The 25,443-nt window shown below is 40.0% G+C and overlaps 1 protein-coding gene across 1 annotated transcript in view; it reads right to left on the reverse strand.

The window, feature by feature from the left end:
* The window catches only part of LOC114667823 (WD repeat-containing protein 72-like), a 268,463-nt gene that overhangs the window by 202,589 nt on the left and 40,431 nt on the right, over positions 1–25,443 (reverse strand). The window contains exons 6-13 of the mRNA XM_028823316.2: positions 22,317–22,393; positions 21,932–22,051; positions 12,621–12,766; positions 12,073–12,166; positions 10,390–10,531; positions 7,767–8,000; positions 4,761–4,981; positions 2,826–3,021 (exon numbers count right to left, since the gene is read on the reverse strand). Of these exons, the coding sequence (XP_028679149.2) occupies positions 2,826–3,021; positions 4,761–4,981; positions 7,767–8,000; positions 10,390–10,531; positions 12,073–12,166; positions 12,621–12,766; positions 21,932–22,051; positions 22,317–22,393 (1,230 nt within the window). The remainder of the gene's footprint in view (positions 1–2,825; positions 3,022–4,760; positions 4,982–7,766; positions 8,001–10,389; positions 10,532–12,072; positions 12,167–12,620; positions 12,767–21,931; positions 22,052–22,316; positions 22,394–25,443) is intronic.

Consider the following 25,443-nt stretch of genomic DNA (forward strand, 5'->3'; position numbering starts at 1 on the left):
ATATCGCATTGATTTTTGATTCCGTGTTTGGAATTACACCGTGACAACACAACGTATAACTGCCCGTGAGTGAATATCGTTTCTTTCTCTCTACATGAACTGTGTCTGACAGTAGCAATCACACAAATGAGAAATGATTGAACTCTGTGTGTGGTTGTAATTATTGTAGTTGTGGGTGGCGGTGGGCATTTTGATTCACTTTTCTGATTCAGTTCTTTCCAAACTACTCATTTAAGTGAATCAGCTTTTTGATGCTGTAGTGAAGTGTAAAATGAGTGATATGCAGGGTATATGTTGATAAATATTTTGTATATTATTATTTGTAATGTTAAAGAGTCAGAAAGCTGGAACAAAAACAGTTTACTATCCCCAGAGTTTCACTGATGAGGAATTCCCCATAGGGCATACCTGCATACAGCAGCTGGTATGAAGCTGGTCTGCAGAACTGAAATGTGCCTGTTCACAATTGGCCTTCTGTTCCATGACACCCCAGGGGTCCAGTCATATAGGATCAGATGGAAGGGTTTTTGTGTTTATATGAAGATGAAGAACCCACATGAGATGTCTCATACTGACAGTTTAAATGCCATCGCAACAGCACTTTTATATATTAATGCAGAAGACCCTACACCTGCCGACATTATCATGCTGAGGAGAACATTGCCACAGACAAGTTAAGGAACATTAAATTCTCCCAGGTATGGAAACAGGGTTAAAAGTGTACCATATTGGCAAAATCTTTTATATCTGTCATTTTTAATTCAAAATGGCTGTGCCCTTCCATTTTATCTGATGTGAGAGATGGCCAGCATCCTTACCCAGCCAGGACACACTCGGGATGGAAAGACAGCTTACATAGGGCTTTGTCTTCCACTGTACTCTAGATATTAGCAAGCCCAGGTTTAGATCCATGAATGAGTGCCCGCAAGGTGTTGTATTAATGGGGGATCTCATGGAGGGCTGCCAGGGGAAACTCTGTGATTAGGGAGTCCCTACTCCATAGGTTTCCAACCTCTCCCAGCAGTGCTTCAGAGCTGCAACGTCATATCACCGGAAGCACTCCTGGGGATTGGATGAAAGGAGCTGCCCACCTCATATCAATGAGCCAGAGTCGGGTGGAAGGTGGACGATGCTTGCATGGAGGAGTGGAGGAGGCAGTGACCAGTAACAGAGAGAGAAGGAAGAAAAGAGTCGTGCTGTATCGTGCTTGTGCATACTTGTACTTGTAGCTATGGTGGGAAACGCTTGAGGAAGACTTTCCCACAATAAGGCTCCTTGCCTTTTATACTTGTGTCCGAGCCTGCTTGTGTCGGGTGTTTGGGGAGCTGGACCACCCCCTGGTGCTTCACACTGAGTTTTCATTTATCCAAGACAGCTTCAGTCCACAGAACTTCCAGTAATCAGTTTTCTACTGTATTAACATTTGGACTGAAATTAATTGTTTGTTTGTTTTTTTTAATTTGATCAAGAAACCATCAATTCAACAGGATTAATCATCTAGAGAACCGTCCTACATATTGCACCAAAAGGTACTGCCAGAATTCTGGAATAGGAGCAAATGTGCTTTATGCTCAGCAGATGCTGCAGCAGTTCGATTCCTTTCTGTCACCCCGATAACTTTGCAGAGGTTGCTTCACTTGTGCGTTTTCACTTTAGACCAAGATCAAGGTTCTAGCCCCAGTCTTTGGCGAGTAATCTCGGGATAGACGGACACCACCCTTAGCATTTTAGACATATAGATGAATAGCCGTCCCCTGATGCTTCGCCCACGCAGTACTGAAACAGGACAGTGAGGAGGGCCCCACCCAGCTGCCCACTCCTGACGTCATGCTTCCCCCTCCCCTCAGCCTGCAGCCTCTGTCTCGGATTAGTGTAAATGTATCGTTCCAGTAAGTGAATGCCCCAAGGCTGGTGCACGAGTGAGGAGGGCCCCACCTCCCTCACCTCGGCAAGCTGCGCGTCTCTCGGTTTCGTGCTAATAAATCAGTATCGCAAGCGAACTATGATACACAGTGCAGTGAGTGAAGTTGCAAAATCAACCGGAATGTTCAAGCAAATTATAGAAAAAAACCCGATCTAAACCCGTTAAGTAGTTCTCTCGTAAAACGCAGACAGACATACAGACAGACAGATGTTGGATTTTATATATATATAGATGATATACTAGTTTGTTTCCTGTCTTGCACCAAGTGCTGCTGGGATAGCCTCGGTCCTTTCATGTCTTGATGGAATCAGCAGGTTTGAAAAATGACTGAATGAATTGTGGGGACATTGGCTCTGAATAAATGAGTGTGGAAGTGTGATGTGCCTTCTGATGCCCTGGCATTCCACCCCGTTAGCGTTTCCTGCCTCGCACCTGATTCTGCTGAGATTGACTCCATCTCCTCGCCACCCTGCAGTGGACTACGTTGATTTAGAAAATAAACCGGAGGAGGGCTACGACTTTTGCGGCTGGCGTCTAGGGCACGATCAGAGGCTCTGCAGTGCATTGTGTTTGGAGAGAAGGCCTTGGAGTGTGTCTGAGGCTCGATGGCGCGGACTTAAGTCTTTAGTGGACCTGCACATTACAAGGCCAAGCGACGCTTTACTCTTTGTGTAAAAAGGATTATGGGGATGGATTTGCATATCATTTTAGCAGCTCAATAAAGAGTTCACCCACACCTACCCTGATGGCAAAGCACTTAATTCCCCAGTGTCAGCCGCTGTCAGTTATCAGCATCCTGTACTCCACACTAAATCACAGGACAAAGAAGGAAAAGGAAGAGGAAAAAAAAAATTCCAAAAGATCGACTCGCACGTCTTAGCAAATTGAAGAATGCACTTACCCGTCTCAGCTTCCCAGACATATACTGAGCCATCTTCACATTCAACCACAAGGAAGTCTTCAACAGGGCGCCATTTAATTGTCTTCACAGGAAAGAGATGCTTCCTGGCATGCATGATGCACGTCTGTTCTGGGAGATTTAACAGGGCTATCGACTGATCACTGGCTAAGCAGCAAATGCTCTTATGTACTTTGGGCTACAAAAAAAAAAAAAAAAAAATAGTCACATTTCTTCTTCTTCTCGACCTGTACCTGATAACACTGCTTCTTTAACAAGTAGACGTGCGGCTCTAATGTGGAAAGTGCGGGGCACTATAAGTGAGAATCAGAACTGGAAAACATTCAAACAGGAGGCTTCCCTTTTTCAGTAAATGATCTTATATGTCCAAAGTAAAACTCTATGGACAGTGAGACCAGCCGGCAACTGTGGAAATGAAAGCCACATTTCAAGTAATTCTTTCATGGTTGGGGAAATAAAGAACTCTGACCTAGAACTATTTTGTAATTGGTTTTTTTTTTTGCTTTCATTTTAAAATCACATCATCCTGTCTGCCAAAAGACATGCATGCACTTACAATAAATATACACTACATTATATGTACACATAGGGCATACCTACATACAGTAGCTGGTATGAAGCTGGTCTGCAGAACTGAAATGTGCCTGTTCACAAGTGGCCATTCTGGTCCATGATACCCCATGGGTCCAGTCAAGTAGGATCAGATGAAGCAAGATAGATAGATAGATAGATAGATAGATAGATAGATAGATAGATAGATAGATAGATAGATAGATAGATAGATAGATAGATAGATATGAAAGGCACTACAGTATATAATACAATTTAGATAGATAGATATGAAAGGCACTATATATTACAATTTAGATAGATAGATAGATAGATAGATAGATAGATAGATAGATAGATAGATAGATAGATAGATAGATAGATAGATAGATAGATAGATAGAAATGAAAGGCACTATATAACATAGATAGATAGATAGATAGATAGATAGATAGATAGATAGATAGATAGATAGATAGATAGATAGATAGATAGATAGATAGATAGATACAGAAGGCATTACATAATAGAGATAGATAGATAGATAGATAGATAGATAGATAGATAGATAGATAGATAGATAGATAGATAGATAGATAGATAGATAGATAGATATGAAAGGCACTATATAACAGATAGATAGATAGATAGATAGATAGATAGATAGATAGATAGATAGATAGATAGATAGATAGATAGATAGATATGAAAGGTGCTATATAACACATAGATAGATGTGAAAGGTGGTATATAACAGACAGATAGATATGAAAGGCGCTATATAACAGATAGATAGATAGATGTGAAAGGCGGTATATAACAGATAGATATGAAAGGCGCTATATAATGGATAGATAGACAGACAGAGAGATAGATAGGAATGGCACTATATAATAGATAGATAGATAGATAGATAGATAGATAGATAGATAGATAGATAGATAGATAGATAGATAGATAGATAGATAGATAGATATGAAAGGTGCTATATAACATAGATAGATAGATGTGAAAGGTGGTATATAACAGATAGATAGATATGAAAGGTGCTATATAACAGATAGATAGATAGATGTGAAAGGTGGTATATATCAGACAGATAGATAGATGTGAAAGGCGGTATATAACAGATAGATGTGAAAGGTGCTATATAATCGATAGATAGACAGACAGAGAGATAGATAGGAATGGCACTATATAATAGATAGATAGATAGATAGATAGATAGATAGATAGATAGATAGATAGATAGATAGATAGATAGATAGATAGATAGATAGATAGATCATTTACTATTTGGATTAAATCCTCCCATTAAGTTGAACCCACTATCAATATGTCCCACAGCTCTTCTCTTTGCTCACTTACACTGCATTCTGCAGGAGGCACACTCAGGGTCAGCACAGGCCCAGCCTGCAGGGTGAATCGGTGCAGGACTGTACTGGTGAGCACATCCCACTGGATTACACATGAATCCTGTCCTCCAGAGATCAGCCAGCTTGATTCAAAACTGTCAGAGTAACTATGCGGGTACAGAAGACAAGTGACACTTCCAGCATGGCCCTGAAATGTCTTTTGGGGGAGTCTGTCTGAAGGATCAAAGAGGAAATGTGATTCAGTGATTACTGATACTTGTAACAAACAGTATTAGCAATTATTTTTCCAGGTACCATCTTAACATACAAAAAACACTATTAGATTGCTTCATTTGGTTTTTAAAAATGATAAAGTATAAAGAACAAGGTAATTAACTAACTTCTTTTGCATATATGTATCTATTATATAGTATCCTTCATATCCATCCATCCACCAATCCATCCATCCATCCATCTATTGTAATAGAAGTCAAGTCAGGATGACATCCTGGTCACTCTCCTGGTTACCAGGAGTCCATCATAACAGAAGGACAGTGGGGCATGGCCTCCCAGAGACATGTGTTCCCCTTTACAATGGGTGGCAGCATCTCAGTGGTGGAGCTACCACTTGTGCGCCCAAAGGGCAATATGGGAATCTGTAATCCCGATGGGCGGTCCAATTGGGATACGCAGGTGCAGCCATACCACCTGAACTTCAGCACACCTGAAGCCAAATATGTTTGGGCCAAATGAGTACTTGGATGGGGGACCATCTTGCAAAAGCTTGGGTTGCTGCTGGAAGAGGTGTGGGTGAGGCCAGCAGGGGGTGCTTACCCTGTGGTCTTTGTGCGGATCCGAAAGCCTTGGGGTGAGACACTGTGCTGTAAAACATGGCACTGTTATTCAGATGAGATGTAAAATCGAGGTTCTGACTCTGTGCGGTCATTAAAGATCCCTGGGCATCTTTTAAGAAGAGAAGGGTGTTTCCCGGTGTCCTGATTAAACTGCTCACCATAGCTTGATCATTCTAGCCCACTAATCATCCCCTGGCCCTTACTGACTGTCTACCTCACTCAGCACTTCACCACCTAATAGCTAACAGCAAAAACAGGTCACTAATTAAGAAAAGGGTTAGAATGAAAACCTGTGGCCACTGCAGCCCTCCAAGACTGGAGTTGGAGACCCCTGGTCTAAGAGATACAAAAAAGCAGTGAATGCAATGACAGGACTTGTGGTGGCTGTCCTGGATACTAATGAGAGGACATTCTGAAGGCTTGCCTGCTGTCTGATGTTCTTTCTGATTTCTCAAATCACAAGGAGTTAGAAGATTGAACCTCTGAACTCATTTGCTGCTCTTTTTACTTTCTCGTATATGAAGCATAGGGAATGTATTGTAATCATCCAAAAATTCCATTTTGAGATTTTGACAAATCTCGATATTTTAGACCTCCCTGAGTCTGAAAGTACCATTTTTGGAATTCTGTCTGTCTGTGCGTGTGTGTTAACAAGATAACTTGAGGACACTTTCACTTAGGTCAACCAAATTTTTCATACAAGTATTAGGTACAAAATGTAGATTTCTGTCAACTTTTGGGTTATTTCTACTAACCGGAAGTGGTACTTTGATATTCATAATAATAATTAATAATAATTTTTTGCATTTATATAGCGCTTTTCTCACTACTCAAAGCGCTTAGCAATTGCAGGTTAAGGGCCTTGCTTAAGGGCCCAACAGAGCAGAGTCCCTTTTGGCATTTACGGGATTCGAACCGGCAACCTTCCGATTGCCAGTGCAGATCCCTAGCCTCAGAGCCACCACTCCGCCCAGTTCATGCAGTTGCAGAGTCCGATTTCGACTTTACTTTTATAATAATTGTTCAATATATTATTAACTACCTGTCCGCCACGGCTCATATAAATGAAACAGGACAAACTTTAAAAATCAATTTAAAAAAAAATGTAATAATTTGTATTGAGAAGAATTTATATTGATAGCTTTCGTATCCGAGGGTCTCCTGATATACAATATTTTTGGTTTTGCTATCTGGGGCAAGAATGTAGCTGTGATCTCTTTGCCAAAAATGTAAAAAGTTGGCAAGGTATCTCTGGCTGAGCGGAAGGAAGGTACAATCCAACGTCAAACTTCGTCACTGTATCTGAACGTGTTCAGCTCTGACGGGTGAGTGTCCCCCGCATGGGGAGAAGAGCACATGGCTATGATATATCTACCAGTGAGGAGGTACCCTCTAAAACACACGTAGCTCTGATCTCTTCCTCAAAAACGTCAAACGTTACTCCTTAACAATCTGTAGATGATAATGTCTGCTGAACAGACAGGTATCGCTAGCTAAGCGGAGGCTCCAGCATGTGGCGAGAGGTGGAGTGACTGGAACAGAGGCTGGCATGTGAGTGAGGAGGGCCCCACCCACCTCCCTGCTCTTGAGGCCACGCCCACCTCCCTGCTCCTGAGGTTCCGCCTCCCCCTCCCCTTGGTCCGCTGCATCTCTCTTGGATTCACGCAAATAAATTGGTATCACAGCCAAATTATGATACTTAGCGCAATAAGAGAAGTAGCAAAATCAACCAGAATGTTCAAGCAAATTATAGAAAAAAAACCTGATCTAAATCTGTTAAATAGTTCTCTCGTGACAGACAGACAGACAGACAGATAGTGGATTTTGTATGGATAATGGATGGAGATCGGATTTGATTTGTTGTTGATGGTTCTTTAATGTACATAATATAAAAATATAATCTTTGTCTTGCAGTACACTTCTCAAATATCCATCCCCATATCTGAGCATACGAGAAAGTCGAGGGGAGACCACTCTTCCTGGTTCTTTCCAGGTTACCAATTGAGACCCTTGATCCCCCTCTACTGGCTAATGAGGTTGCTGCATCATTAATGCTACATGATGGTTCTGACTTTTGTCCTTCAGTTCTGCGACCCGTTTCTGTTTGGCTTGTGTAAAACTAAACTCATTGCTTAAATACAGCAGACAGACCCCACGTGAGCTACCTTTCTGCTGGTCTTCAAGCAGGGTGACCCTAGCAGCTTGTAACGCTTGTGTTCTCACTATTTTTCCATCTTCGAATCCGCACACCAGCAGATTGTGATTGGGAAGATAAAGGCTGGCGGTGATGGCGGGTGTCTTCTTTCCTTCTGCTGGGATACCGTCTTGACCACAGATGCTTGCAACTTGAAACTTTTTAAATGAAACATCGAGATTACAAGATGAAGCAATGCTCGTCTCTGTAAAGTGCAAAACATGAAAAATTAGTGATGCTCCTTCGTTCAGGAAGCCATCATAATGGAAGGACAGTGGGAGAAGGCCTCCCGGAGACAAGTGTTCCTCCTTTACAATGGGCAGAGTTCCCACTTGTGCACCCACAGGGCATTATGGGAGTTGTAGTCCCGATGGGCGGCCCTGTCGGGATGCCTGGGTGGTGCTCCCCATTCGAACGATGGTAAGCCATTGAACATGACACAAATGTAACTTCAAAGCAGATCATCGTCTACTTATAAACATTCAGCTCTAGCTGTGAATTTTGCTTGGAATTCTGGACTAATGTGTACTTGAATGTGCTTAGTCTCGAGCAGAGGAGAACTAACCCAGGTCTTCAAAATCTGGACATCGACAGAGTAAATGGTGAATCGCGTATTCTAGGACATCTGTAGAAGTTAACGGGAACTGCGTTTATTTAAAGAGTTGTGGGATTCCGGAATGAACTACCGAGACATGGAGTTGAAGCAGAAACCTTGACAAGCCTTTTAGAAGTCTCAGGATGAGATACTAGGACAACTTAGCTATGTGCTAAAGAAGCGAGCCTGATCGCGTTTGTTCAAATGTCTGAAGTTCTTATGTTCTTAGTTAAGGTTGAAGTTTATTTAACTGAGCCCAGGTCCACACTGTCTAGATGTTAATGAGTCCGATTGCAGTCCCACCTTCAGATATTCTCATGTGCGTTGTCACATATCACATGGAGGGGCTCAAATCTGAATTAACAGGGAGCTTTCTCATGGAGTGTGTTTACATTATTCACAGAAAGCTGGCATCCAAAATGCCATGTGAACCCGCATTCTCGTTAGGGAAACCAAATTAACTGATGTAGATTTCTCCGTGAGCAACCCAGTTATTTGGCCATGTAGACCCTTAACCAGGTTACGGTTTAGGATTTTGTAGTCTGTGCATGTTGTTTGTATTCTGTTCGCCTCTACATGTGCTAGCTAACCCTTCTCCTGGGAACGATTTAAACAAGACATGCGCACAGATTAACTAACTTCAGAAATCACTAAATTTATGTTGCTGAGCTGGATGTACAGATGCTAAACCCAACAGCGCAATCTCAGGAGAAGTGCTGGGGTTACGTGCTTTACATAGTCTGATTACTAAAAGTAACAAGTAACCTAATGCCATACTTATTTTATTTAAGTAAAATTACAGGCATTATTATTATCAAATCGGCACTGGGTGTAAGGCAAAAAGCACAAGTACCGATATGGAGCTGGGCTCCATCACACAGTCGAGTAGAAAAGAGTGTGCTGTGTGCAATTGGGTAACAGAAATACCTAAAAAATTAAGTGGCAGTTTAGTTTGAATCCAGATACTTGCTATAGATATGCTGAACCAGTTGAGTCCAAGGTGGGGTGGACAGAACTTGTCTCTTGTTGTCCATAGTAGGTAGTTGGTATTATTAGACTTCAACAGCCCCTCAGTGTCCGGAGCTTGTGCCCCTTTGTGTATAAACCAGGGATAGATAGATAGATAGATAGATAGATAGATAGATAGATAGATAGATAGATAGATAGATAGATAGATAGATAGATAGATAGATAGATAGATAGATAGATAGATAGATAGATAGATATGAAAGGCACTATATAACAGATAGATAGATAGATAGATAGATAGATAGATAGATAGATAGATAGATAGATAGATAGATAGATAGATAGATAGATAGATGTGAAAGGCACTATATAACAGATAGATAGATAGATAGATAGATAGATAGATAGATAGATAGATAGATAGATAGATAGATAGATAGATAGATAGATAGATAGATAGATATATGAAAGGCACTATATAACAGATAGAAGATAGATAGATAGATAGATAGATAGATAGATAGATAGATAGATAGATAGATAGATAGATAGATAGATAGATAGATGAAAGGAAAGGCACTATATAACAGATAGATAGATAGATAGATAGATAGATAGATAGATAGATAGATAGATAGATAGATAGATAGATAGATAGATAGATAGATAGATAGATATATAGATAGAAAGATATATAGATAGATAGATAGATAGATAGATAGATAGATAGATAGATAGATAGATAGATAGATAGATAGATAGATAGATGTGAAAGGCACTATATAACAGTAGATAGATAGATAGATAGATAGATAGATAGATAGATAGATAGATAGATAGATAGATAGATAGATAGATAGATAGATAGATAGATAGATAGATAGATGTGAAAGGCACTATAGAGTAGGTAGATGGAGATGTAATTCTCCACAGGTTTCTTGTCAGACTTCCATCCCAGACTCCTCTCCTTTTCTCTGTGTCTTTAGCACAGTTTGCCTTCAGCCCTGTGTGGTTCGTACACAATGCATACCTTCTGGAGAGCCGTCCGGCTTTGACACAGGCACATCAGGGATATGCCACAGGGTGATTGTTCCTGATTCATCACCAAAGAATAAAATCTTATAGAACGGTTCCTTTCTTTCACTTAGAAAGCCCATTACACCTTGATGGACCTAAAATGAATGAATAAAGTTATTCACAAAATGAAGGACACAATGGTGTATTGAGACAATGTGGCAAGCAGCAGGATTTTATAGAAATTACTCTTATATTATTTGTTTGCAGCCAAGAAGGAGCGGAGACAAATTCCAGTTGTTACTGTTCATTAAATTATATAGAAACCATTCAAACCAACAACTGATTACACCTAACATTAAGATAACGGAGTTAGTTATCTGCTTTTGTAGTTTAAGGCAGAATTTTAATTTTTTATTACATTTTTAAAACTTAAATTACTGATGGTAACTTGCTAAATATTTACAGTATATAAATATATGGAGCGAGATATTGACAGAAATATGAATATAGATACAGAACATAAATAAATGAATAAATCTAGCAGATACGTCTGGGATGTCGAGATGGATAGCTTGATAGATTAAAGTCATTATAAAATAGATATGAAAAGTGCCATGTAATGGATAGATAAATATGAAAGGTGCTATATAACAGATATGAAAAATTCTATGTAATAGGTATATATGAAAGCCACCATATAATAGATACAAAAAGTGCTATGTAATAGACTGATATGAAGCGCACTATATAAGAAATATGTAATGGATAGCTAGGCATTAAAGGCACTATATAATGGAAATAAAAAACAACATGTAATGAATAGATAGATACAAAAGGCATTATATAAAAGACTATTTAACAAACAGATACTTTTGAAATCACTATATAATAGAAATTACAAGCACCAGGTAATAAATAGATATGAAAGGCACTATATAATACATATGCCATATAATAGCTGGCTAGTTAGATACTCCTGCTGTCCTCCATCATCCTAGTGAGATGTTGGTCAGATTTGCTGGTGTGTGTCTGTGAGTGGATTGGCACTCTGCCCTGGTGGGTGCCTACCCACCTGCCTCATTGCAGGCCCTGGTCCCCTATGGGCCTAAACAGACCTAAAAGGAGTTGAGACAATTCTGAAGGCTTGTTATCATTTTCTTCTCGTTTTACGCTGTAACTGCCTTGTAATGGAGTTGCGCACCTTCTCTTTACAGACGCCAGCTTTGCCTCCATTGTTCCTAAGGTGTACGATGCTGAGACTTTCTTTATAAAACGGACTTCCAGGAGATGTGCAGGTGTGGAGTGCTGCTTACTGCCCTGAGCCTGATGTTGCTGGGGTCGGCTTCAGCCCCCCTGAGCCTGGGCTGCATTACGTGGAGTGTCACTCATGCAGTGATTGGGTGTCAGAGGGGTTGAATGGTCGCTGGGTCTTCTTTGTGCAGGTTCTCCTGGTTTTTTTTCTCCAGGACTCCATTTTATTCTCAAATCCGAATATTGGGGTGACTGGTGACTCTAAGCTGGCAGGTGTCAGTGAGTGCAAGTGCGTCCAGAAATGCACCCGGGGATGAACGAACATCCTGGTATTCTGCGCTACTCCTTGATTATGGTCTGAATCCACAAAGTAAAGAAAACAAGAAAGAAGTGTGCCGATTGTGTAAATATAGAAAGTATAGTCATGTGGGGGGGAGCATTTTACCTTATTGTTGGATGTAAAGCACAGCATTTCAGGTGAAAACATCTCGTTAGCAGAAGTTCTTTGTAGAGAGCTGGAAACACCTCTGTGAAGACCCCTGAGGAGACAGAACAGAGACTGTTTCTAATACAGGGGACTTTAAACTGACTCTAATAAAGTTGTGCCTTTGAATGAACGCCTCTAAACATTTCAGCATTGATGCAAAACCCTGGCTGGCATGTAAAAGGATTTTGTCCGAGGAGAGCGGCTTTGAGGGAGCTTTGGATCTGCATGCTAATGACATGGATTGGGTAGGATGCAGTTTCAAATGGCAGCTTATTTAAAAGTAACAGTCCCAGCTGCCAAGTTCTGCATGGGTGATCTTATTTCTTCATCTCCTGCTGTTCGACACAAAAGCTCGCTGTTCCCGAGCTCAAGGCAAATCTTTCAGCACCAAAGTGGTTTTGTTCGCCCTTTTGATCGTATGTGACATGGTGTGATTTCCTTTAATAAACCTCGCAAAGTTCATCTTGTACCTGCGTTTCAGAAGGCTTTGCCCCATCTGAGCCCACCTGTCAGACAGCTGGTAGATGTAGCTGTGTCCATCCTCCGTCCACACGATGAGTCTGTTAGCAGGAAGCGGCTCCCCACCGGCAAAGCAGCGGCCAGGTTCACTCGGCACATCACAGACCAAGGAGAAATCGCAATAATCAAACACCTAAAAGAAAGAAAGGCCGGGCTGTAGAATGAGGGCGGCCATCACGAAGAACACGTCTGCAGTGTGTCGAGGGGACACCTCGAGGGTGGATTCTGTTTGGGCACATGTGTTAAATTCATATAAAAGAGCTGATATTTGTGCATTAACTGTGACTTCTATATGAGACAACCTGTACTGGAGTCTGAGATTATTGAGGAAAGTTAAAATCATAATATATACATATTACACATATAAAACATACAGTAGATAGATAAAGTAGAAGTGAAAGGAACTATATAATAGATAGATAGATAGATAGATAGATAGATAGATAGATAGATAGATAGATAGATAGATAGATAGATAGATAGATAGATAGATAGATAGATGTGAAAGGCACTATATAACAGATAGATAGATAGATAGATAGATAGATAGATAGATAGATAGATAGATAGATAGATAGATAGATAGAAAGAAAGATAGATAGAAAAAGGAAAGGCAATATATAATAGATAGATAGATAGATAGATAGATAGATAGATATATAGATAGATAGATAGATAGATAGATAGATAGATAGATAGATAGATAGATAGAAAGATATATAGATAGATAGATAGAAAGATAGATAGATAGATAGATAGATAGATAGATAGATAGATAGATAGATAGATAGATAGATAGATAGATAGATAGATAGAAAAAGGAAAAGCAATATATAATTAATTGATTGATACAGTAGAAGTATAAGGCACTATATAATAGATAGATAGATAGATAGATAGATAGATAGATAGATAGATAGATAGATAGATAGATAGATAGATAGATAGATAGATATGAAAGACACTATATAATAAGTTATCTGTCACTCCCTACCATCATTACAGATAGATAGAAGGATATTAAAGGCACTATATAACAAATAGATAGATGGATGTGAAAGGAACTATATAACAGATTGATAGATAAATACATAGATTGGAAATCAATTAATCAAATTTATTTATAAAGCACATTTAAGAACAACAGAAGTTATACCAGCTATGTAACATATCTATCTAACTTAGCTATCTAATATAATGACTTTCATACATTTCTACCGGTTATATAGTGCCTTTCATATCTATATATTTCTCTGTTAGATAGGAAAGGCCACTATATAACAGATAGATAGATAGATAGATAGATAGATAGATAGATAGATAGATAGATAGATAGATAGATAGATAGATAGATAGATACATAGATAGATATGGAAGACACTATAAGATAGATAGATAGATAGATAGATAGATAGATAGATAGATAGATAGATAGATAGATAGATAGATAGATAGATAGATAGATAGATAGATAGACAGACATGAAAGGCACTATATAATAAGTTGTCTGTCACTCCCTACCATCATTACAACCTACAAGTTAATTATTAATCTTCAGTTGCCTTGTGCTACTGAACGCCAGTATGGATGACAGTAGTTTTAGCTCTTTGTTTCCTTTTTTAACGTCGTCTTTCGCTCAGTACCTTTCGTTCTCTCCCTGATCCCCGACAGTTTAATTTAGTGCGCAGGACTGGAGGAATTGGGGTCAGGTGTTTTAGGACGAAGCCCTGTTATTGGGAAATATTGGTGAAAATGTTGCATTTAACAGCCTGGAAGCTGCACTGGGGGCACAGTTGGACTCGTATTTATTTAAAGACCGGGAACGTTTGTGGACAGGGTACCAGTCCATTGCAGGCCCACTCACTCACGCTCACCCAGGCCCAATATGAAAATAGCAGTTTACCAAACAAAGTGCATCTTTGAGGATGTGAGGATAAACCCAAAGTGCCTGAAGAAAAACACAGACAGAAATAGGATGACTTGTGAAAGAGTGGGGTGCCACGGGCTGAGTGAGCAGTGCACTGAGACCCCCGTGACCCAGAAAGCTGCCTCTGCCTTTGTGGATCCTATCAGTTGACCGGGTGATTAATCCAACAGAAGATCACGTCTGCGAGTTCTCCATGTTTTGCAGGTTGCTTTTTCACGCGCTGACTGATGTGTGTAAAAGTGACTGTAAATAAAGAGAGGAGTACCAACAAAAATTTCTAAGAGGTGACCTGATTGAAGTGTTTAAAATTATGAAGGGAATCAGTGCAGTGGATCAAGACTGCAACTTTAAAATGAGTTCATCAAGAACACAGGGACACAGTTGGAAACTTGTGAAGGGCAAATTTCACACAAACATTAGGAAGTTGTTCTTTACACAGAGAACCACAGACATGTGGAATAAGTGACCAAGTAGTGTGGTAGATGGTAGGACTTTAGGGACTTTCAAAACTCGACTTGATGTTATTTTAGAAGAAGTAAGTGGACAGGACTGGCGAGCTCTGTTAGGCTGAATGGCCTGTTCTCGTCCAGAGTGGTCAAATGTTCTAATAAAAACTCTGCTTTTGCCCTTATTAATTTGACTTATTAATTTTTCTTAACACTCTTGACTAAAAACACCTTAAACAAAGGCCGGTATTTTAGGGACCCTCAGATCTCGACTTGATGTGATTATTTAGTTCTTTGGCTGACACTTTTATCCAAAGTGACTTATGACACCTTGAGATGCCCTTTGGTTTCATTTCTTTTGTTTATCCAAGTGGAGCCCAGGCTGGTGAAGTGACTTGTACTGAGGATTACTTCTGTTCTGTTCGGTGTATTGTATTGTATTGACCCCCTTTTATTGACACCCACTGCCCACCCAACCTACCTAGAAAGGGGTCTGTCTTTCAATTGCCTTTCCTAAGGTTTCTTCCATTTTTTTTCCCTACTAGGGCTTTTTTTTTCTTGTCTTCTTAGAGAGTCAAGGCTGGGGGGCCGTCAAAAGTCAAGGCCTGTTAAAGCCCATTGCGGCACTCCTTGTGTGATTTTGGACCAGACACAAATAAATTGCATTGTATTTTATTTTTTATTTCAGCTTAAGCAATTTCTTGTATTAGGAATTTGTTAGTTTTTGCATACTGCTTGGGGTCTGAGCACAGGGTCATCCATTTTACAGCGCCTTGCTCAAGAGCCCAGCACAGTAGGATCTCTTTTGGCAGTAACAGGGATTCGAACTGGCAACCTTCTGCATACCAGCGCAGACCTTTAGCCTCAGAGCCACCACTCAGCCCCATTGTATTGTGCTTACTTGTGGTCCCACAGTGTCAGTGGGATTTGAACCCACAGCCTCAGGATTTAGGATCCACAGTCCAAACCAGTATGCCACACTGCCTACCAGTTATGTTATTTTGGAGATTTTAGGTGAACAGGATGGATGAGCGCATTAAGCTGGATGGCCCGTTCTCGTCAAATTGTTCTAACATTCTAAAAAAGTAATAAGCGCTGATGTCTCTTGTGAATAGTGTTAACATTTTGAAATAAATTAGTGGCCTAATCTTCTTATAGGGCGTCATCAAGGGGCTGTCACATATGCAGGTCAGAGGTTCCCCTCATGGGATCGATTGAGGTATGTGATAACCCGCCGGGGCCAGAGGGGGCGCTGTGGCTGACATTCTCTTCTCTCTCTCTCTCCCTGAGACCCCGCCCAGTGAGGGCACTTAGCCCCGCCCCTTCTAGTTTGTGCACTATAAAGAAGGAGGCGTCCTTTCCCATTAAGAGGGACCTGCCAGATGGAGCTCCAAGGAAAGACCCCTTTATTTTGGACATCCATGAGCGTATTGCTTTATTATTGTGGCCAGGTGGGTTATTTACTTTACCAAACTTCACCAAAACAGGACGACCCGGTTGGTGTGCCACCTTTACCCCTTTAATTCGACCTATCATTCCTGCATCCGGCCTCGGGGCACAGAGATTTTTCAGCCAGATTTTAAAAAGGATTGAGGTAGAATTTAAAAGCTGCTCATTACTTTTAATAAATAAGCAAATGCTGAGCAAAAAAGGAAAAAGGAGTAATCTCACGTGGATGGCTATTGATTAAGTAAATGGCACTTTTTATTTTTTTATCCAAGACTCATATTTTAATGCACAGCTTAACAGAAAAGATGCATTGGACATGATTTAAAGATTTGTATTTAGTGTTTTTGCATTACATTTCGACAAAGTGTTCTTGCTTACTTTAGAAGTTAATATATGGCTTTAATTTTGCCAACACCACTTCTAATTCTCTCACATATGAAATGGATGTTGGTTATTAGCGTTTGCAATTGTCTAATCAGAAATATGAACGGCTCAGGATATATGCTGCTGATGTAGACCGTTTTATCACAGATAATATCTTCAAGTAATGCATCATCTCACATTTTATACGAGACACAATTAGTGCTTTTTTCTGTAATTGTTTCCTGCAGAGATTCCACTACATTATATTCCTTAAATTATTCATGTTTAATAGCTGCCACCTATAATTCTTTTTAAAAAGTGTCAGATTATTCCTGCAACGCGTGGTACATTTAGACAATAAAAGACGGTCCCGTAAGTTTATTCCGTCTCTGTTTGCTTTCAAGGAAACCATTTCCCATGCACAGTTCAAGCAGACATGCAAATTGAAAGCCATTGTTCAAACCTGTTACTCATTACTGGGCACCAAATGAGCTGCGCGCGATTGATTTTTTAAAAATTTTCATCAGGAGTGGAAAAGCTGCCAAGATATTTGGCGCCAGCGCTCAAACTTATATTCCAGGTCTGTGAGACTTTATGCAACTTGAAAAAAAAGAAGAAGTTAATTGCTTTCCACCTTCTAATTTCTGCAGGACATTAGGCCTGATTTATGCTTAAGATCAGATTGTAGTCGGTAGATTTCAGAACGCTTGATAGGTCAGCTTTATATTTTACTTCCATATTAGAATTTAGGTATTAACGTTCACGCTGAAGGCAATCCGATTGTTTAACACTGATGGGTTCAGCTTTTAATACATGAAATTAACATTGGGGCCCTTATTTATAAAGCATAAAAAGTGGCCCAAAATGTGTGTCGCAACTTCCCACACAAAAGAAAACTTGACATGGAAACTTGCGTAAATTTACAGCAACTCTAACCCATGCGTATGCAACTTCCCACATAGACATTGGGATTTCTAAAAGAAAACTTGACACGGAAGCTTGCATATATTTATGGCAACTCTGACGCTTATGCACGCCACTTCCCACATAAACGTTGGGATTTATAAAAGAACACTTGACACGCAAGCTTCCGTATTTTTACAGTATCTCTGACCCATGTATACGCAACTTCCCACAGAGACATTGGGATTTATAATAGAAAACTTGACGCAAAACCTTACATATATAAACGCCACCTCTGACCCACCCGTACACAACTTCACACAAACATTAGGATTTATTAAAGACACGAACTCTTATGTATATATACAGTAACTCTGACCCACACGTGCGCAATTAGCTGTGCAAACATTGGGATTTTTAGAAGAAAACTTGATACGAAAGCTTGCGTATTTTTACGGTAACTCTGACCCATGCATACGTAACTTCCCACGGAAACATTGGGATTTATAAAAGATAACTTGACACGAATGGTTGCGTATTTTTAGGGTAAATCTGATCCTTGCATACGCAACTTCCCATGGAAGCTTCAGGATTTATAAAAGAAAACTTGATACGAAAGCTTGCGTATTTTTACAGCAACTCTGACCCACTTGTGTGCAATTTCCTGCGCAAGCATCGGGATTTATAAAAGAAAACTTGAGATGAAAGCTTGTGTATTTTTAGGGTAAATCTGATCCTTGCATACGCAACTTCCCATGGAAGCTTTGGGATTTATAAAAGAAAACTTGATACGAAAGCTTACGTATTTTTACGGTAACTCTGACCCATGCATACATAACTTCCCATGGAAACATTGGGATTTATAAAAGAAAACTTGATACGAAAGCTTGTATATTTTTACGGCAACTCTGACCCACACATGCGCAATTTCCTGCGCAAACATCGGGATTTATAAAAGAAAACTTGACACAAAAGTTGGTGTATTTTTACGCCAACTCTGACCCATGTGTATGCAGATTCCCGCGCAAACATTGGGATTTATAAAAGAAATCTTGATGCGAAAAGTTGCATATATTTACGGCACCTCTGACCCACCCGAACACAGCTTCCCATGCAAACATTAAGATTTATAGAAGAAAACTTTATGCGAAAGCATGCCTATATTTATGGCAACTCTGACCCAGGCATATGCAACTCCCATGCGAACATCAGGATTTATAAAAGAAAGCATGACGCAAAAGCTTACGTATATTTACATCCACTCTGACGCATGTGAACTCAACTTCCCAAACAAATGTCAGGATTTACAAAAGAAAACGTGACGCAAAAGCTTGCATATTTTTACGGCATCTCTGAACCACGCATACGCAACTTCCACGGAAACATTGGGATTTATAAAAGAAAACTTAATGCGAAAGCTTGCATATATATACAGCATCTCTGATCCTCCCGTACACAACTTCACACATAAGCGTTGGGATTTCTAAAAAGAAAACTTGACTCAAACGCTTACGTATATTTACAGGAACTTTGACCCACTCGTATGCAATTTCCCACCTAGACATCGGGATTTATAAAAGAAACTTGACGAGGAAGCTTGCATATATTTATGGCAACTCTGACCCATCTGTACACAACTTCCCAAGCAAGTGTCGAGACTCATAAAAGAAAAACTTGACGTGACAGCTTGCGTATATACAGTACACGGCATCTCTGACCATACCGTACAGAACTTCACACACAAACGTCGGAATTTATAAAAGAAACATCGACACAAATACTTACATATATATACGGCAACACTGACCCACACGTGCACAACTTCCCATGCAAACATCAAGATTTATAAAAGAAAACTTGACATGAAAGCTTGTGTATTTTTATGCCAACTCTGACCCATGCATATGCAGCTTCCACTGCGAACATTGGCATTTATAAAAGAAATCTTAAGTCGAAAATATGCATATATTTACGGCACCTCTGACCCACCTGTACGCAACTTCCCATGCAAACATTAAGATTTACAGAAGAAAACTTTACGCAAAAGCTTGCGTATATTTACAGCATCTCTGACCCAGATGTAAGCAACTTCCAACGTGAACTTCAGGATTTATAAAAGAAAGCTGGACATGAAAGCTTGCATATATTTATGGCAACCCTGACCCATGTGAATGCAACTTCTCAAACAAATGTCGGGATTTATAAAAGAAACCTTGACGCAAAAGCTTGCGTATATTTATGGCAACTCTGGCCCATGCGTACGTAATTACCAGCGTAAACATGGGGATAAAACTTGACTCGAAAGCTTGAGCATATTTTCAGCTCTGGCCCAACATTTCGGAGAAACTGGGAAATGGCGACACCCTTGATGAAGTAGTGGAAATGCAGCAGAACCAGCTAAACTACGACTCACATGCATAATAATTCATATCACTCAGCCGTTATTATAACGTGTGTTGATGTGGCATGTATATTACATCTGAAAAACGATTCAGATTATGCACAGACTGTATTTTAGTTGTAGCATATTTTCCCTGAGGAACATTTTTGGGTATTTGTTGTTTTATATTGGCTGCCTGAATTGGTTGACAGGTCATGAATAGCTCAGAGAAGCTTCACTCCATCATGCTAAACTGTGCTGGAAGCCATTAACTGACTGGCTAGGTGCACCATCCAGTTTTCCTATGGTGTGGGTTGTGAAGGATGGAGATGATAAAAGTGAACCAAAAGAACTGAAGAAAATTTGGGGTGCCAACTGTGCCACCCCATTTACTGCAAATGAACGTGTGGTGGTACAACTGAAAACAGAAGTAATAAGTACCTCTTTAGCCTTAATGACTTTTCTAAATAATCAGCTCTCTCGAGCGGGTCTGCTTGTGCATGAGGGGTGAAATTCCATTAACTGAGACACCCTCCTCTAGGAGCCCTCAAATTTATACTGATCTATTCCTGCTCGGAAGGGGCGTGGCCTACTTGAGTGAGGGGCGTGGCTGAGTTGCGTGACAGGATGCACATATGTAAACATAAACAGTCAATCAGTCAGTCATTCTCCAACCTTCTAACACAGGGTCACACCAAGCACACACTAGGGACAATTTAGGATCGGCAATGCACCTAACCTGCATGTGTTTGGACTGTGAGAGGAAACCGGAGTACCCGGAGGAAACCTTAAACACAAACAAAAAAACTTTTTTTTTTTCCCCAACATAAAAAGGCAATTGGTTGTAATGTCCAGTTCTTCTAAAGTAATTGGAACAATTTACTGCGCTCGTTTTGCAAGAAGTGAGAATGAAGCTTCTTTTGTTAACTGTAAGTAGTTACATTCCCTTAATGCACAAGATGTGGCTGGCAAACATCATGTGTCAGTCACCTGGGTCAGCCAGTGATTCATTTTTTTTGAGGCAAAATAGCTTTGACAGACTTGACGGCTTGTTCATATGACCTGAACTATTCATTGTAACAACAATCACGTCATTTCATATCCCAGGTAATAGCAAACAATGGTGCCTTACACCTTTCTTGGACCCCCCCCCCCCAGAGGGCAGGGGAGAGGCGCTATAATGCTGCACATGATCTTGAACTCTCAGCTGTGCAGTTCAGCCTAATACTCTTGAATGGCAGGAGGCGGGGCCTCAACGCGTCAGGAGGAAGAGGCTGCCCTACTAGCCAATGAAGTTCTGCAGCAACATGATTGCATATTTATGAGGTTGATTTGCATAATATGGATGTTTCAGGTTGGTGTTCAAGGCGCACTCAAGCACACAAATTTAAAGGGTGTTTGTGATTTATCTTGGGGCAAATGACATATCACAAAATCTCATTTTTAAGTTAGATAGATAGATAGATAGATAGATAGATAGATAGATAGATAGATAGATAGATAGATAGATAGATAGATAGATAGATAGATAGATAGATAGATAGATAGATAGATAGATACTTTATTAATCGCAATGGGAAATTCACAAGTTGTGTATTTCTTTAAACTTTTTATCTCAGGAAAGACAAACTGAAAAACTTTGGCAAGTGTTTATCATTGAAACTGCTATACAGCATAAGGCTTATTAGTGTTGTGTTGAAGTTTGGACATCTTAATGACTCTTCTGGCATAAGTAAGTGCCAAGTTTGGTTCAAGTTACCAAGCATTAACCTGTGTCTTTCTTCCCATCTTTACTCATAGATTTTGTTTGTTTTTCACAGGGTAACATACCTTCCAAAAGTCTGAACACACAATCAACAGTAGCCGCTCTGTGTAAGTGCAAAAGCGAATAGATTGGCATTGCAGGCACTGAAGATCCCGAGATTCTGTTTCATGGGCAGTGCCCTTTTCCTAAAAAGAAAAAAAAAAAAAGAAAGAAAATTGACCAGCATGTACTCTGCAGATTAACCAAAACAGGGTTGGTGAAAATGACGATATGTGCCAAGTGTCAGAGAAAATACTGCAGGGAGATGCCTGATTACTGAGGGTGTGTGGGGGCACCCAGCTTCACAGGCAGTACATACAGTAGTATTGGCAATATGGCGGAAACTGATATGGCCTAATCAGCTAAAAAGATATCATTACATTGGGGACATTTGATTGGGAAAATACTCACATAGACATTGTAGATGGAGGAAGACAGCTCCCAGACTTTCAAAACACCACTGGTGGAAATTCCAATCAAAGAATCCTCTGCCATAAAAATATATATATATATATTTATATACTATATATACAAAACAGATATATGAACATCTAATGAAGACAACTAATTCATAACTATTAACTGAGTATTAAAAATAATTACTAAAAATAGCATATCATCTCAATCCTGCTTAATTCATTAAACTGAATCTCAGGGCGGGTAGAAGGTGGGCAGAGCTTTTAATTCAAAACAGTAGCCAACTCTCGATGGCACACATACCATTCACAGTAACTAAGTAAATCGATGACTAAGTCAGCGGTAAACTAGCAGGATGACAACAGCAGGAGCATTGAGTTATAATTCGAGTCAATGGCTGTTCTGATTAGTTTTTCTTGAACCAGTTAAAAATGTCCACTGACAGATGAAAATACCCATTCATTTGTCCATCCATCCATTGTCCAAGCCCACTTATGTAGAGCAGTGTCACAGGGAAGCTTGAGCCTATCCCAGCAAGTATTGGCTGAAAGGCAGGAATAAGCAATAGACCAGGTGTCAGTCCATCGCAGGGCAAACACACACATGCATCAGAGGGCAATGTAGCCTCACTAATCCACCTGAACTGCACGGATTTGGAATATGGGACAAAACACATGAGAACACGGGGAGAACAGAACACCCTATCTATTTATTTTTAAAATCACATATGTGTAGCATGCTGTATGATTGAGGCTCATATTGCCTATTGTGAACTGACTTGTATCTATCTATCTTTCTATTATATAGCACCTTTCGCATTTATCTATCTATCACTGTCATGCATGCGTACCAGAGGGGCAACTTCCAGGTTCACCTAAAGTAAGTAGTGCCGCCCCGGGACAATAGGTGGCACTGTCACTAATAGTCTTCACTTCTTTATTGCTCACAGCCTTCAGACACCGCCCCTTAAGGGCACTGAAGCAAAGGATACCCCGCCTCTTCTGGTCTGCCCAATAGTAAAACAGAACGCTCCCAGAAGGCGGTGTCTCATTTCGATGCTGACCTTGCTTCTGTGCAGACCCAAGTCAGAGCCTGTAACCTAGTCATACCTGAGAGAAGATTGGATTTTCCACAAGACACATTGAGGAGCATATTTTCATTAAATGAGTTTTGCCCAGTTGACACTCCAAGCATTTGGCTTGGCCCTGCCACCTCATGTTCCCCAATGCACAATCAATTATATAGTTAATTTCTCTCACCCTGTGGCATATCCCTGATGTGCCTGTGTCAAAGCCAGATGGCTCTCCAGAAGGTATGCATTGTGCACAAACCACACAGGGGTGAATGCAAACTGTGGTAAAGACACAGAGAAAGGAGAGGAGTCTGGGATGGAAGTCTGACAAGAAACCTGTGGAGAATTACATCTCCATCTACCTACTCTATAGTGCCTTTCACATCTATCTGTCTATTGTGAGACATGCCCGGACACCATCAGACTGACACCACATCTTTATAAAAATGCACACGATTATTTTTCTCCAGCATCAACAATACACACAGTCCCGCACAGCACACTGTGCTCCCAGTATTAATCACCATTAGCACGGGCCTCTCTCTCACTATCCGTGGGCTGCCTTTCCTCTTTCCACGGGAGCCTCGTCCTGCTCCCACTCCCGACTCTAGCTCTCTGATTTTAGTGAAGGTGGCCCCTTATATTTCCACCCGGATGTGCTCCAGGTGCCTGATGACATCCTTCTGGCAGCACTTCCTGGTGTGGCGGAAGTGCTGCTCTTGCACCCGGAAGCACTCTGGGTGTCCCTGGAAGGATTTTCCTCCATCTTCCCAGGTGTGGCAGAAGAGCACGTTTCCCGGGTTCCATGAGGCTTGGGGCGCCCCCTGGTGGTGGCCACGGGCCCCAACGGGCTTGAGCCTCCTCGCTCCTGTCCCGTGGTCCTCTCCCGATCCAGGGCGGTTGCCCCCTCGTGGCCTGAAGGACCGAATACGCCACCTCCCGGTCCTTCCAGGCATCCCGGCTGGGTCTGTCCCCCAGCCTCCTGTGACTTTATCTATCTATCTATCTATCTATCTATCTATCTATCTATCTATCTATCTATCTATCTATCTATCTATCTATCTATCTATCTATCTATCTATCTATCTATCTATCTATCTATCTATCTATCTATCTATCAGTTGTATAGGGCCTTTCATCCATCTATCTACAGTATCTATCTATTATATAGTGCCATTCCTATCTATCTGTCTATCTATCTATTATATAGTGCTTTTCATATCTATATATCTATTATATACTGTCATTCCTATCTATCTATCTATCTATCTATCTATCTATCTATCTATCTATCTATCTATCTATCTATCTATCTATCTATCTATCTATCTATTATATAGTGCCATTCCTATCTATCTATCTATCTATCTATCAGTTGTATAGGGCCTTTCATCCATCTATCTACAGTATCTATCTATTATATAGTGCCATTCCTATCTGTCTGTCTATCTATCTATTATATAGTGTTTTTCATATCTATATATCTATTATATACTGTCATTCCTATCTATCTATCTATCTATCTATCTATCTATCTATCTATCTATCTATCTATCTATCTATCTATCTATCTATCTATCTATTATATAGTATCTATCTATCTATCTATCTATCTATCTATCTATCTATCTATCTATCTATCTATCTATCTATCAGTTGTATAGGGCCTTTCATCCATCTATCTACAGTATCTATCTATTATATAGTGCCATTCCTATCTATCTATCTATCTATCTATCTATCTATCTATCTATCTATCTATCTATCTATCTATCTATCTATCTATCTGTCTATCTATCTATTATATAGTGCTTTTCATATCTATATATCTATTATATACTGTCATTCCTATCTATCTATTATATAGTGCCATTCCTATCTATCTGTCTATCTATCTATTATATAGTGCTTTTCATATCTATATATCTATTATATACTGTCATTCCTATCTATCTAACTATTATATAGTGCCATTCCTATCTATCTGTCTATCTATCTATTATATAGTGCTTTTCATATCTATATATCTATTATATACTGTCATTCCTA

Source organism: Erpetoichthys calabaricus, chromosome 17, assembly GCF_900747795.2.
Source record: "Erpetoichthys calabaricus chromosome 17, fErpCal1.3, whole genome shotgun sequence".
Lineage (NCBI taxonomy): Eukaryota > Metazoa > Chordata > Cladistia > Polypteriformes > Polypteridae > Erpetoichthys > Erpetoichthys calabaricus.